This window comes from Corvus kubaryi, unplaced genomic scaffold (genome assembly GCF_017639235.1).
Source record: "Corvus kubaryi isolate FWS band 111438036 unplaced genomic scaffold, C.kubaryi_AGA036_p1.0 37398, whole genome shotgun sequence".
Classification (NCBI taxonomy): Eukaryota; Metazoa; Chordata; class Aves; order Passeriformes; family Corvidae; genus Corvus; species Corvus kubaryi.
In genome coordinates, this window is record NW_024581137.1 from 16,059,475 (window position 1) to 16,074,998 (window position 15,524).

General features: G+C 37.9%; 1 protein-coding gene across 1 annotated transcript in view; it reads right to left on the bottom strand.

Annotated features, from left to right (window-relative positions):
- Positions 1–15,524, bottom strand: part of NEK11 (NIMA related kinase 11) — an 82,778-nt gene that overhangs the window by 50,472 nt on the left and 16,782 nt on the right. Inside the window, 4 exon segments of the mRNA XM_042044119.1 lie at positions 4,761–4,887; positions 5,340–5,404; positions 10,467–10,514; positions 10,516–10,574. Coding sequence (XP_041900053.1) covers positions 4,761–4,887; positions 5,340–5,404; positions 10,467–10,514; positions 10,516–10,574 — 299 coding nt within the window.

Consider the following 15,524-nt stretch of genomic DNA (forward strand, 5'->3'; position numbering starts at 1 on the left):
AAGCTTTTGGCCCAAAACTGCTTTTCTCAGTTATGTTTCTAAGTTTCTGGTCTAAGCACCTTGTAAGGAGCAGGAGGAAATTGCTTCCCAATTCCCATAAGCAATCTGCACACGATCCAAACATACAATTTAATTACTTTTATAATCTTAGCCTGCATAAGTGCCAACGTTATAAAATTCTAAAATGGTCATTAAGCCATCCAGCCAGCACATTTGGTTTGACAACTCCCTATATCCATGAATAGGTTTGACAAAGTTCCCAAACAGCAGATAATTTCAGCAGAATTGTGGCATGACCAGTTCACGTTGAAGCTACATACACTCAATTACATCATAAAATGGAGCATCCGGACAGGCTTCAGTGTGTTCTCCCCAGTCTCAACTGACAGTCCCCTAACTTTTCCTTCTTAGGAGAAACCACCCGGAGGTTTTTGGTGTTGCTTACATAAACATTGTCATCGTTTTAACACCTTCTGATCTTTTGTAAAAAATGTTACAGCTCTTCAAAGGTTGTAAGAGCCAAGCTAGCTTTAAATTCAACTCCAAAAGTCAGATAATGTAAATGCATATACCTTCATGGTTTATATCTCTTAATCTGATCTTATCAGAAGGTCTTTACAATTTGTTGGCTTCAGAGTCTGTGAGGAATATGTCTCTGAATTTAATTTCCTCAGCTATTCAACGAGAACTCCCTGCTGCTCTCTCCCCCAGCCCCAGCCCCTCAGCCTCAACATTGCTCCAGTTTTTGATTGTTAATATTAAAGAAAAAGACAAAGTGGGGGAAAAGCACAGACAAGCAAGCACAATAAAATGAAAGCATCAAGATCTGTGGTGTGGGTAACCCAATTTACCCAAACACAACAGACAAATCATCTGTCAAAATCTGACAGTACTTGATGGAAGACAGTACAATGAATTTACACGTGATTGGGACATTGCTTTGTCTCTGAAAGACAGAAAGAAAGTTATTTATATCTCTCTTACAAAGAATTTGTTAAGTCTCTAATGGGAAAAAAAATTGGTTTTCAACTATTATTTCTGTTATAAGTTTTGTTTCTGAGATGATTTATAACATATAATATGCACAAATCCATTGAAAAGTTCCTGGATGAAGTTTACCTTATATGCTCATATCTTTGAAAAGAAGAGAGAAATGTTATTGCTCATAACTATTTCCTTCAGTTTTCTTGACACATGAAGGCAGTGCCATAGCTCTGGAGGCAGGGGAACAACACCAGTCTCACCAGGGAGTGTGTAAGGGCAGGAAGGGACACCAGGACAGCAGCACAGCAGCGCCTCGGGCTCACGCTGTGCTGGGCTCCCAGTGAGCCCCAATTGCACACACACATCACTGACTGATCCCTGACCTGCCCTGGCCTCTCGGGCTCTCTCTGTCTCAGCTTGGCTGCCAGCACTGCTCTGACTCTTCTCTGTCTGCCAGATCCATAGGGGGAAGCACTGATGGGAAGAAGCAGTGGTGAACTCATGGCCCGGCCATCCAGGCTCAGGGATGCTGAGGAAAACACGTGAGCTAGTTTTAATTTGCGTCCTGTGGATTTAGATTTGACATAAAGCGTGCAATAGCAAAGAACTCCAGCCCTGACATTTCAACTGAAGGAAACAGAAATGCTGCCACTTCTCTGAGCCCAGCTGCAGAACTTCCATAGGGAAGAACTGTAAAACACGAAGCGTTTTCCCACCTATTGACCTTGAGCTGTAAAGGACCATACTTCTTGCACCAGCTGCAGCACTGTGAATATTCAAGCCAGTTTTGAAAAGCCAGTTGCAGAACATTTCAGTGAACCTGAAAAGCACAATGTCTCTTTAGAGCACATCCATAATGCAGCATAAATTAAGGTCTTTCCAATGAACCGGACTGAACAGTGAGAGGACCATGATAACAAGGTGAGATAGCACTAACTGTCTTTTCCAGAAGATATTTTACATTATCTTATATTTAACATGGGAACACTTGTAAGTCTGAATTTTTGTGTGTGAATTTTTGAGTCCTGCTAGAGATCAGAAGGACAAGTCTGAAGAGAGAATGTCACTTCAGCTACATATAAAAGACTTGGGCAACTCCTTGAAATTCCTCAGGGATCAACAAACAGTGCTGTTTAACATCTCTGTCAGCAACATGGACAGAGGGACTGAGCATGTCCTCAGCAAGTTTGCTGACAGCAAGCTGTGTGGTATGGTCCACGTGCTGGCAGGAAGGGCTGTCATTCAGAGGGACCTTGGCAGACTTGAGAGGTGGGCCCATGCCAACCTTATGGAGTACAAGGCAAATTGCAATGTCCTGCACTTAGGTCACACATGCAGACTGGGCAGAGAATGGATTGAAAGCAGGCCCGAGGAGAAGGACGTGGGGGATGTTGCTTGATGAAAAGGTCGACATGACTTGGCAACGTGTGCTGACAGCCCAACCACATCTGGGCTGCATCAGAAGCAGTGTGTCCAGCAGGCTGAGGAAGGAGATTCTTCCTTCTACTCTACTCTTCTAAGAGCTCATATGGAATACTGCATCGAAATCTGGGCCCTCAAGATGAGAAGGATGCAGAGCTGTTGAAGCAAGTCCAGAAGAGGTACACAAAGATGATCTGAAGGCTGGAACACCCCTTCCATGAAGACAGGCTGAGAGAGTTGGGTCTGTTCAGCCTGGAGAAGAGAAGGCTCCAGGGAGACCTTACAGCACCTTCCAGTACATAAGGGGGGACTGCAGGAGGGCCAGAGAAGGACTTTTTACAAAGGCATGTAATCATAGGACAAGGGGTAACAGCTTCAAATTGAGAGAGAGTTCAAGGCCATGCTGGATGGGGCTTTGAGCAATCTCATCTAGAGGAAGGTGTCCCTGCCCATGGCAGGGGGGTTGGAACAAGATGATCTTTAAGGGCCCTTCCAACCCCAACCATTCTATGAGTCTTTGATTCTTCATGAGCAACTGAACTTCCTGCATAGTGGCCCAAGGACTTAATCTCACCTGGAGCCTCCAGGGCGGGCTCCCCTGTATGCTCAGGGTCCTCTTGTGTTTTGGCCCCTGTTAAATGGGGACAGTAAAAAAAAAACCAAATAGAATCACCATTAAAAGAGCAAAAGATTAAATGATGAGAGTATCAATCAAACATATGAGTCCTGATGAAAAGAGTTTCCTGGCTCAAAAAAAGAAAGGGTTTGTGGGCTGGGGAACTACTGAGTCAGGGCACACCTCCTCCTTAGTGCCCCTACAGTGAGGGCCAAGAAGCTCCTACTGAAGGCAGTTTCACCCTCAGATGATTGCTCTTGGTAATGCTTTGGAAAGATTACAAAAACCAGAAAGTACAGCAGAACGCTGGTGGCTACTGACTTTGGGATGGGGGACGTTTTTCTGCATTTTTGTAAATTTTGAAAGGGTGATCAACACATCATTTATAAAAAATATTGGACCAAATTCTGTTTGTGTTTACTCTATACAACTTCAATGACCTATGTGGACTGACACTAGTAACCACAAATAGAACTTAAACACGTATTTTACTTTCTATTTGCACTGCAATAAAAGAAATTATTTCTCACAGTAGAAGACCACAAAAGGCAGGATTCCCTGACTATTCATTTGTTCTGACATCTTTTGAAATCTTCTCCCAATATATTTTTATTGACTACATGTATTAACTGATATTTGCTACGGATGAACAAGAGAGAATCTGACATCAAATCCATGAGATGAGATTCCTGACATATCCATTGGCTGGACTGAATATGTCAACTGTGAAAAATGGTTGCTACCATCTGAAAATACAGATGACTGTTCTCCACTTTCAGAAATATATCCTGCAGTCACAAGTATATTTTGAAAAGGCAGAACTGAGAGTAAATTAACAAGCAATCAAAGTATATTCCAGTGGCCAAATGTTTTACAAAGGAACTTCCCTGGTTTGGAATATTTATAAAAAATGAATCTTCTGATATACACACCTACAGGGAAAAAAAACCCAACAGAACACCTCATAAAAGAAACAAAGCCCCTTAAATAAAATACTATGACAAAATCTAAAAACTCAACACTTTTAGCTATTATCTTAAAACATGACATGTTTAAGACAGACATACAAACAAGCCAGATATTTTCCCCATCCAAAAAAATTGTTGTCCATCTTAGCTTGGAAGAGTACCTCATACCTAAAAGTTTCCTAAAGTCTTTCAACAGATCTCAGCTTCTAGACCTGATTCTCTAATCATCACCTCAGAAGTCCTGATCTCAAGAATTTGTGCCATCTAAATGCAGAACTGACACTTCTCTTTCTACCTTTGAGCCTCATAAAAGAGAGTGCCTTTTGTTTCTGTTTTAACACTGCAGTTATTCTCATTTTCAACTCCATTTCCAAATACTTTATTGCTTTTAACATTGGCCCATGTTTTTAAATTTAGATCCTGAGAAGGTCCTTCTATCTTCTCAGCCAGAATCACTCTGCTCATCCACCCAAAGTTTCACAGAAAGTTGCTTCTTTCAACTCATCTCTCTCAACACGAGAAAAAAAGAGATTTCCCTCTTCCTAGAAAAACCTGAACTTTGTCTACAATCATCCTGTATCACATCAGAGACTGGATCTGAATTTTACTCTCCTTTAAAGTCTCAGATAACTGACTAGAAAAAAGCCAACTACAGGCTTCTTAACACAAGTGGCAAGGCCTCAGATTGCAACATTTGATTCAAATGCCTTGAAATAGTTTTAGTGGGGATAAATGCCTAATCCAACCAAAATAGCATTCTAACTACTCACCAAATGTCAGATTTTGTATTATATTCCTGGTGCTTCAGTACTTCTGGACTCATGTAGTATGGTGTCCCAGTAAAAGTAGTTGCAAGATCACATGAACCCATCAAAAGACAAGAAACTCCAAAGTCTCCTAAAAATATTAGTAGAAACAATAATCTATTAATATAAATATATATCTATTCATATAAACTTTTTTTGTTTATTGTTAGACATGATAAAATGACTGTATGTCCAGAAAATTCTGCTAGTATTTAAAAAAAGAGGAAAAACAATTTTCCGTAATTCTTCGAAATAAAAACATATCACGGAACAATCTGGGTTTGAAGAGGCTTCACAAGGTCTTCTGATTCAAACCCCTAGCTCAAAGCAAGTTACATGGGGCTGCTCAGGTGCAGGTCCAGCCAAGCCTGAAGCATCCTCAAAGCTAGAGATTTCACTGCCTCTCCTCTGTCTGACTGTCAAATAAATGTTTGACCACAAATCAAAACGCTATTTCTTTAAATCTCCTTATTGACAAAATGTCTGCTGGACTGTTCTATCACATGAAAATAAATATATCTTTAAAAAGTATGGAAATCTCACCAATTTTAAGAAGATTATCTTTCAAAAATATATTCTTGGTTTCCAAATCCCTGTGAAGTATCCGTCTGGAATAGAAAAGGAAATTCAGCCTCATCCAACTGGAAGCATTCAGAGGCACATATTAAGTATTTTAGGTATTTAACTTCAGCCCTTTTCAGAAAGACCAGCCCACCATTGCTACCATCTAACTCTGCCAGTGACAATCCACAGACGATGGCATTAAGGAGCTTCATATACACACAGAGAGGTGCATTCATGGGCACCCACATGAAGGGTGAGAGCCTAAGCAGGGTAATAAAAATGTACCTGGGGATCCCAGCTTAAGAATACAGATACAGACACAGCATGAGCTGCAGAGGAAGGGAGAAAGGCAAATTTTCCTATCTGACTCGCCTTAAAAGCATTACATCTTATTTTCTGCCAGGAGAACGAGATGCCTCACAAGAGAATAAGGGATGAGAAAAACAGCAATAAGAGCTTCTCAAAGCTAAGAGAAGACTCCTGAAGCAAAAATATTACTTCAAAGACAAATATGTATATAGCCTAAGCTAGTAGTTCAATTTTTTACAGGAACAGTGTGGAAGATGAAAGAATTTTACAAAGACAAAGATGAAAAGAAACAGAACAATGAGCTTTTACAGACTTATTTTTCCATCAGAGTTTGAAAAAAACATCATGAGCTACACACCATGTAAGGATATACAGAATCATCTTAATTTCTATAAATCTTACATGTGTGACAGTAGTTCTGCAGCCCCTTAGGAAAACAAAGTATCTCTGCAGTATACAAAACATATTCTCAACTTATTCTTGTTAATAACACTTCCAAAAGCATTGTTCCCTATAACCTCACCTAAACTAGAATTCCTCCACTTTTGAAATGATTGCCAGCACATAGGATTAGTCATCAGCTCTGCTCAGGAGGAGGTTAGAATAGCATTTGGTACATACTGGCTACAGAAACTGTATTTGGTAACACAAATACAGTTGTCATTCAGCCATTTAGATCATGTAAAGAAAGAAACTGATGCTCTAAGATTCTTGAGACGTGGGCAGGAAAAACAAATATAATACTCAACTTTAATTTTTTTTGAGCAATCCTCAAGTATTATCTCAAATTTGAATTATTAAAGTCTTAGGCATTGACATAGTGAAATTATTTCCAAAATAGTTTCTATATTAAGATTAGAAAATACGCATTCTGCAGCAGAATTTAAATACACAATTTCGTCCACAATTCATTTGAAAATATTTTTTGCAAAAAGAGAAAAAAATATGTAACTCAATATACTCAGTTCAAAAATGGGGAAAAAACCATGAAAAATAATACTAGAATTCATTGCAGTATGTACGTAGACTGGGCATGAAAAAGAAACATTTCTATTTTTATGGGTCAAGAAAAAGAGTTCTTCACATTCTTATAGCAATTTTTTTCACTTCTTTTTCTTTCAAGTTTTTGTCCTGAAAGTAATGCCTTTACTTTCATTAGAAAACGGTTTGCACATTGGGAAAAATGGAAGTTTTATTCAGTATGTCTCCACTCATGTTTATAAAGTATTGTTTATAAATAATTTGTTCTCTATTTGACAACTTCTGTGAGCAATATGCACACACTCATATCAGTAAGGAAATTAAACTGAGGTGATATTTATTATTCTTCCATAAGTATATATATGTATATATATATACACACAAACACAGAGTTTTACAGACATCTTGTTGTGTTAATTTAGATTCATAAGGACTACTCTTAACATTCATCACACAGATCCTTTCAAAGAACTTGCTTTCACTGCATTAACTTATTCTTGCACACTGAGCACTGGTGGGTTTCAATGTTCTTTTAAAAGTACTCCTTTATAGAAACATAACCACAGAATTTCTGAAGCTGAAATTTTCCTGAATATCTATTATTTTAATAACAGGTATCTTGAAGTATAAAAACGATCCAGAAAGCTTTCAGTAGCATATTATTTGAAAAGGAGATGAAAAGATGCTTGGGTCACATTAGTTTGAATTACAATGTAATGCTAATATAATTTTGCAACATATTGATGAAAATGTTATGTATTTTAGTTGCATTACCAATAATTGTAAGATTAATATGACAAAGAAATATTTGGGGTGATTTTTTTGAGTTTTCCATGATGATATCTCTCACTGCAATGCAACTCATTCTGCCATGATATGTCAGAAGATAAACAAGGTACCAGCAGAAATCTTACCTGAAAAGAATACTTTAATACTAGTAAGAAAATAATATCAAGCCTGCACTGTAAATCCAGTTAAAGAAAGAGAGCAACTTTTTTATTGTAGGACGAAACAGACCTATAAAGGCAACATGAATTAACTGGGCTCCAGCAAAACTTCACTTGATGGACACTGAAGCAGTTATTGAGTGGATATTTTGGGTAGAAATTAATACTTAAGGACAGTTTCAAATCTGGGCTGTAAGTATACCCATATCTGTGTTCTGTAGAGTACCTGCTTGTTGTTTCATAGTCATAAAAGAACAAGACAAGCCCTGAGCAGTGGGCAGACTCCTTGAATGAAGCTTTGCCTGCAACAGAACGAGCCACAAGTGAAGGTGAGGGAAGCTGAAGTTATTACTGCTGTGAAATCTTGTGCAGTTAATTTCTCTTTACTCTATCTGAAGAACTCTGCAGAGGAGTAAGAGGTTCTGTGTAAGTCTGAACCCTGTATTATCTGCTGTTTGCATAATGAGTAACCTTATAAAAAGCTGTGTTCACAAATTCTTCACAAAGATTAGCAAAATGATGGGTAACATAATGGTCAGCTGTATTCAAATTGAGGTTAATCAATCAGTGGCCTCATTGTCTGATTGCTGTGGGATTAATTTTGTGCCCTGACATGTGATGGGCTATGTGTATTATGAGAGACTACAGGATGGTTTCATGCTAAAAGCCTCCATCTAGATCAGACCACTGAATTGTGTTGTCTTTCTTTTATTTCTCCCTTTGTTTATAACGAAGACAGATAAGGATTGAATCTGTTTATTTCTAGATAACTTTGTTTTCAAGTTTCAAATTTTTTAAAGAAATCAAGATCAAGTTTCCAGCATAAGAGTTTTCACGAAGAGTGGAAGTTCAATTAAAGTTGTGCAAGAAGGACAAGTGAATAGTCTATATTTAAAACCATAATTTTTGATGCTCTGGAAAAAAAACTCCTGTCCACAGCAGCTGAGATTTCTTAGGAATGGCTTGGGGAAGAACCAACTCACAGGCTGTAAACGCTTCAAGCTTCTAATTCTAGGAATAAGCTTTCTTTGCATTAGAACACAATTCAAACATATACTACAGCTTTTTTCCATGTCAGTAGAGAAGAAATCATGCATGACTCTTCTACACAGAAACAGAGGGCTGTTATTATGTTTTAGGATTTCAAATTTCTGCAGGTAGTTTTAAACTCTTTTAAGCCTAACCTTTTCCATTTAAGCTATTGTTTGACTCTATACTAGTAAGAAAAAGGTTAAATTTTGTAATGTACATACAACAAAAAAACATAAAATACAAATAAATATATAAAAATTAAAACCATCACGTTATTTGTAAGTGTCTGGAGAGGTACTATTAGCTATGATTGAAAAGGAGAAAATGAAATGATGTTTGGAAAATCAAATTGCTTTAAATGAAGAATTAACTGACTTCTCAGGAAACCAAATTTTATATACCTATTTACCAAATTAAGTTTATTTTTAGGATCCTATTTGATTTTAAAGATTTGTTTGAGAACAAGTAGAAGATAAGTAAAATGGAGAGAAGAGTAGAAAAGAGGGACACATGGGAAAAACGAGAGATAAAAGAGGCATAAGGAAATACAGAAAATGAAAGACAAAAAGAATAACTCATAGCATAAAATAAAATAGTTCAGTTGGAAGGGGCCTACAATGACCATGAGTCCAAATGCAATGTTTATATTATTATTCTGCATTATTCTGCACAAAGCATCTTCTAAACACATATGTTAAAGAAAGGATTTCTCCAAAAGGGGACTTTCCAGGGTACCAAAACTTTTAATGATAAGTTGTTAAATTGAAGTTCAAGATGTCAGGATTTTTATTTCCATCTCCCTCTGTCCTTTTGGTCTGAGGTGAATGCTGAAGAGGCAAAGCATCCCAAGAGAGTTCTCTTCATGTCCTCCCATCACTGGAAGGGCAGCATGTCATGTACAAGTCCTAAATAAATTGGCATTTAGGAACAAAAATGCCCTTGCATCTTGGACAGCAATTCACTCTGCCCTTTTCCATCACAGTCTGACAGTTGAAAAAACTCATTAGGCATCCATTAGTTTAGGTCAAACACATCCCACACACTTAACTTCAGGTCAACTCAGGAACGGTCGTTCTTGATGACAGGTGACTTCTCTACCTACTGCTCGGTTTCACCTAAAATTCAGGCAAACAAATTTTATCCAAGCTCTGCAAAGGATGATGCAGAAAAGGGACCAGACAAGCACTGTACATGTCCAGCGCACTGGCAACAAGGGAAATCTTCCCATTACTGCAGTCAGCCTGCCAAATCACACTGCAGACAAGAGCTACACTCGTGGAGATGACGAGGTAGGCAACCATCTATATACACTACCCCTCCAATCATGTGTGATCTCCTCATATCTGGATGACCTGCAGTCATTTTTTAAGTTAATCTTTGATGTGCTGTTAAAAGTGCTGTCTCTTTTCAAAGAATGCATGTAAGTAACTCCACTAATTTTACTGGGTGTCCATCAAGCCTATCTATTGGATGCTTCACAGTAAATACGTGCAGGGCATGCTTCTTGACTCCCCTTTAAAAAGATGACTTAGTTTTAACATTTTAATCCATTTTCTTCTAACAATATTGAACTATTTCTACTGTGCTCCATACTCCATTTGGCTCTTTTAAAAAAGTGTGTCTAATGCTGGAAGACATCTACCATTGTCCTGCTAAAAGATAGAATGTACAATGTTCCTGCAGGATAGGTAATTAATTACACTTGAGGTATCTGACATATACTAACTACAATAGTTTGGTGAACAGAACTTTCATTTCTGTTTGAGTACCTCCAACTAGTCAGTAAGTCCATTCACTCCCCTCCCAAGCTAAATGTTCTCATATCAAATGACTGTACCTTTCATGCATATAGTCGACTCCGAGTAACAACTGTATGAACCAGTCTTTGAGTGAACATCTTCCCAGAATCTTTGTGCTCTTGAATTTTAAAGTCTAGATCTCCACCCTGAAAAATATCACAATATATTTGTACATTTAAAGTAAGTTTTCAAAATGCTATGTCCCTCATCATAGTACAGGACCCCACTTCCTTAGACCTTCAGGCATCCTATCATGTAGGTCTGTAAAATCAACATATGCATGTGAATTCTGAACTCTGCCAGCACCAAAAGCATACACAAGTGAGGACCAAAATGGTGTTAACCAGTCTGGCTTCATAGTTTTCTCTTAATGTTACACAAGATCAGCAAAGTTTTCAACTGCTCTTACTTCATGTCACCCAACTTCAGCATCTGAGCTGGTCACCCTCAAACTTTACGGTCAACACAAAGGAACGCACACCTGTATAGTGCAATTATCTCTGCCATCCAGTTGTCTGCCTTAGAAGGGATGGATCATGTTGTAGAAACACTATTTCCCTGCAAAGATTTATGATGAGGGCCTACATTGACTGGCTAGTATATAGACACCCAGGTAAGTAAAATTAATCTGTCCCAATTGGTCTAAATAAGTTAATGAATTTGAGAAAAGCATTTCCACTCCAGTCAAACATTGCACAGTCAAGAGACACTCTTTTATTATGTTATAATAACCATGTCAGCATCAAAGAAACCATGTTGTTCTCTTAAGAATTAAAATACAGTCTCTTTAATTATGATACTTTGCCCTCTTTCAAACTCACTTTTGCCAGAAACAAAGCAGACTTAAAGCCTCAAGAATATGTAGCATGTGTTATTGTGATACTCCATTAAAATAACAATTGATCTTGAAGTAGCACTAGGAATGGAACAATGTAGAATGGACACACAGTAGAGAGTGCCAATAAAATAGAAAATATATTCAGAAAAAGACTACTTGAAAACTGTAATCCAGATAGCTGGAAATACCAGTTGCACAACAACGTGATGAAAGAGGATTTTGAGGAGACTTCCAGGAAAGCCATTCTTTTTGCTCAAAAATACACAGATGGTGGTCAGCTGATTGTTTATCCAGTTTATAAAATAAATTCATTTTGTCTACAAGAATGCACACATATTAATGGTAAGCAATATGTTGAGGTAACTAACCCCAGAGCAAAGGGACTGTGAGTCTGACTACACTCTAGTGACTGATTACCTTACATCAGGAGAGCTTATTTGCCATAAATCATTACTTTTACATTGTACATTCTACATAAAATCAGAAGATTTATGTGCCATATACAAGAAACTATTTCACCTGTACGACTGTACCAGTATCATTTCCCATCATCAACCCTTTATTCCTCTGCACTGTTGACTCTCACCATTTTATGATGTCTTCAGCATTTCTTGTTTTTCTGTTCCAAACACCACAGTGCCTCATACTGCTGCTACAAAATAAGCAGATTCTGTCCTTGCAGATCTATACATTCATGTGCTTCTGACATGAGTTTACAGTAATTTCTATGGCCTTTCTGGTTCTAAGTTACAACATTCAGAAGTCAGTGTGTTAAAACAAAGCAAAACTGTTTTGTCATCTATCAAAAATGTTCCCTGACAATGTCCTGCAATTTTTTAATTGAAATGTCTGAATCATCTCATTCACTAGGGAAGGGAATATGGGTTCAGCTCTCCATCTGCTGCCCTGCTGCAGTCCAGAGAGAAGCTCTTCTGGGAACTTGGAACTCTCAGTAGCTGCTTGCCTTTTGCAACTCCAAATGTTCAGCAGCTTCCCCCTGGTTGCTTGCAGCAGAGAAGAGGAAGGAAAGAAAAATTGGTGCCGGGTACTCCATTGCATGGCAACCAGATGGGCTGTGCCTGAATCTACTCACGCACCTCAAAAACAGTGAGTCATTATTATAAAATAAACTGTTCCAGACAGATGCCCCAGACCATCCAGAGCCCAGGACTGAGGGGGTGCTCAAATGTGTCAGCTGGCTGCTGGCCTCAAGGGACTGTGTACTATCCAGGTGAGGACAGATGAAGTGCAGCAGGCTCCAACCCCCATTTCTCCCTGTCCCAATGTGTGCCCTCTCACAATAAGACATTGCTATGAAAAATGCAAACAAAAGTGTAGGACCTACAGAGTTAGGGCAGTGAATACTCTGAAGCTGAGGGACAATTCCTGCAAGAGGTCTAAGGAGAACAAAAGCAGCTGAATAAAGCACTACATGTGCCCTCACATAACTGCATAGTTTTTACCTTCAGGAAGGGAAGAGTGGTCTCAATATCCTACAATTAATTTAACCTTGAGTCTAAAAAAAGGAAAACAAAAACACATCATAAAAGATTGCTGAAATACTGCTGCTGTGAAACTCTGAAAAAATTTGTTGACCCAATTTAACATTTTGCAAGGTCAGTATAATGAAATTCATGAGGAATTCAACAATTTAACAAATTAGGTACATATGGAGTTTCCAAGCTGCAGTTTCTGTTTAAATATCAAGAGTATCAAACACACCAGTAAATTATTTAAAACAGCTTAGCATCTAGAGCTGATAACGTGAACAGGCATTGACTGCTTTAGTTATTCCTTTTGCTCAGATTTCCTTAGCATATGTGTACTCACACCACAGCTGAGACCGCAGTCAAGAGACATAAATAATTGTCTGGGGTAAAGTACAACCAGTTCTGCCTTATAAAATATTACAATGATGTCACTTTTAAAGTAACTGCCTTGTAAAAACTGTATTTTATTGAAGTCAAATTTATATCACAAAATGAAATCCAAGGTTCATTAAGGCATCTTTGTTTGAAATCAGTGTTAGTTGATAATGTTTATATTACCCACAAGATCTTGAACTGAGGAAAGTGTCTAAGAAGCTCAACAAGTACGATAAAACAGAACACATAGACTTATTTTCTATAAGTTTGATTAAATTTAGTTGTAATAAAAGAAGTCAAGCTGAGCAACGGAGACCAATGCTCTCTGTTTTTCTTTCACAGGACAAGGTATAGCACAGGGCAGCTGCACTGGAGGCTCCCTCTATGCTACTCATGCAAGAATGAACAAAGCACAGTGGCTAATGAATAAGTCACAGTACTTTGGAGAAAACAGAATAAAGCTCAGGGGGGTAGTTCCGTTCCCATGCCAACTTAATGTGTGCTCTTTGTTTTGAGTCTGCCCAAGAGTACCAATTACTGCCAATCTGGTAATTATTCTATGCATGAAAAACTGAATGCACTAGACCTCCAAACAAGGATCAGGTAGCACTACATTTTTCTCATTCTCAATTTAAGCATGATTTAAACAGGCATCTTTTAGGTCAAAAAACCTAAATCCCATCACATACAAAGGCAGGTTATAAATAAGTAAATACAAAAGTATACCTTCTGGAAATACTCCCCCTAAAATAGAAAAGAAACTGTATAGCAATGTGTGCAACTTTGCTTTGTACTTGTCTGAATAGTCGATGAAATATATTGTAATGGCTTAAATGCAACGCTACCACAGAACATGTCCTTTGGGAAAAAGTCAGAAGCACATCCTATTGGGCCAAGTATCATCCTGACCTCACCTAGCAGATTCAAAACTGAAAAGATTTAGTGCATAACCAGTGAACCCATTTCCTCTTCCTTCATTTGCCTTGCTCTAATACATTGTTTGAGGATGTGACTCCCAGATCATAGGGTAACTCTGTATCAAAACATTTTCACGCAGGGTAGTTAATACCACCTGCATAAAAACCCCTAAAACTCCAAGGAGTCATGCTTGCGATTACTATCATTTTATTCTTTTATTCACCTATAACTTGATGCCAAATGAACAAAAATTTTTTTCAAAAGAGAGTAAAAAGCAGTGGATAGATAAAAGATGCTATAGTGCTGCTGAAATAGGTTCCTTTATTCCTACATGTTTAACTGATCTGGTATTGGGCCACTTTGTACTGCTAGTAGAGAGAAAATTATGAGTGCATGGTAATGGCTGGACTAGATCAGAATAATCCTTCAGTTCTGAGCTCTGGATTTCCTTGAAGATTTGACAGTATTTTCAAACCCCAGCTGTCAGACATTCAGGGAATGGTACAAAAAGCTCCTGCATGGGTGTTAAAATAGTATATGAACAAATACTTAGATTGTATCACAGAATTGAACATTTCAGATTTAATTTTTAAATATCCCAGCAAAAAATACGCATTTTACTGTCATCAAATAAAGCTTCTACGGAAGAAATAACTGACAGGAATGGTACTTGTTTAATTATTCCCATGAAAGCTACATTCTTGAAGAAATTTGATTAGTTAAATCAAATCTGATTTGTGGACAGGTAACCCAGTAGTCTAAGTTCATTATCTTCCAAAGCATTTCAGCATGTCTAGCAGAGCACAACTAAAGAGTTTGCTTCACAGTTTCATTAAAAGATCACTTTATGTACGACAGATTTTTTTTGAAAGAGCACATCTATATTTAATACAAAGTAGGCACTTGTTTTATATAAACTACTAAAAAACTGGCTTCAATATGTTTAAATTCTTATTTGAAAGCTTTAAGACAGATTTCAGCAGTATGTTCTTAAACCAAATGCTGGAGTCAAAAAATGAATGGTAACTATATCCTGATTTAATATTTGTTATATCCACTACACTCTGGTCTTTGACTCACACTGGTTTTCATTTTATAAAGCCAATGCTGCTGCCAAACTCATCATCCATGTGATCAGGCTTAAGCTTCTTGTAATTATCTCCAAATCACAAGTGAGTTTTCCCTTCCTCATTTATACCAGATTTTATACCGTGCCCCCACACCCCCAATCTCAATCTCTCTCACCTATCAGTAGCACACAAGTGGTCCAACCTTTCTGAGTTCTCCCACAGATCCAGCACTGTGTCTGCATTTAAGCCTTTCTTGTAACACTTGTAATACCAAATGAACTTGCACTTAAAATTACCTATTTCTTCTTCTGTGGTTTGTTCATCTGTGAGTCTCACAGGAGCAGATAAAACTCCTTATCTGAAAGGAACACACCTAACAAGTAGAAGGTGATGCCACAAGCAACA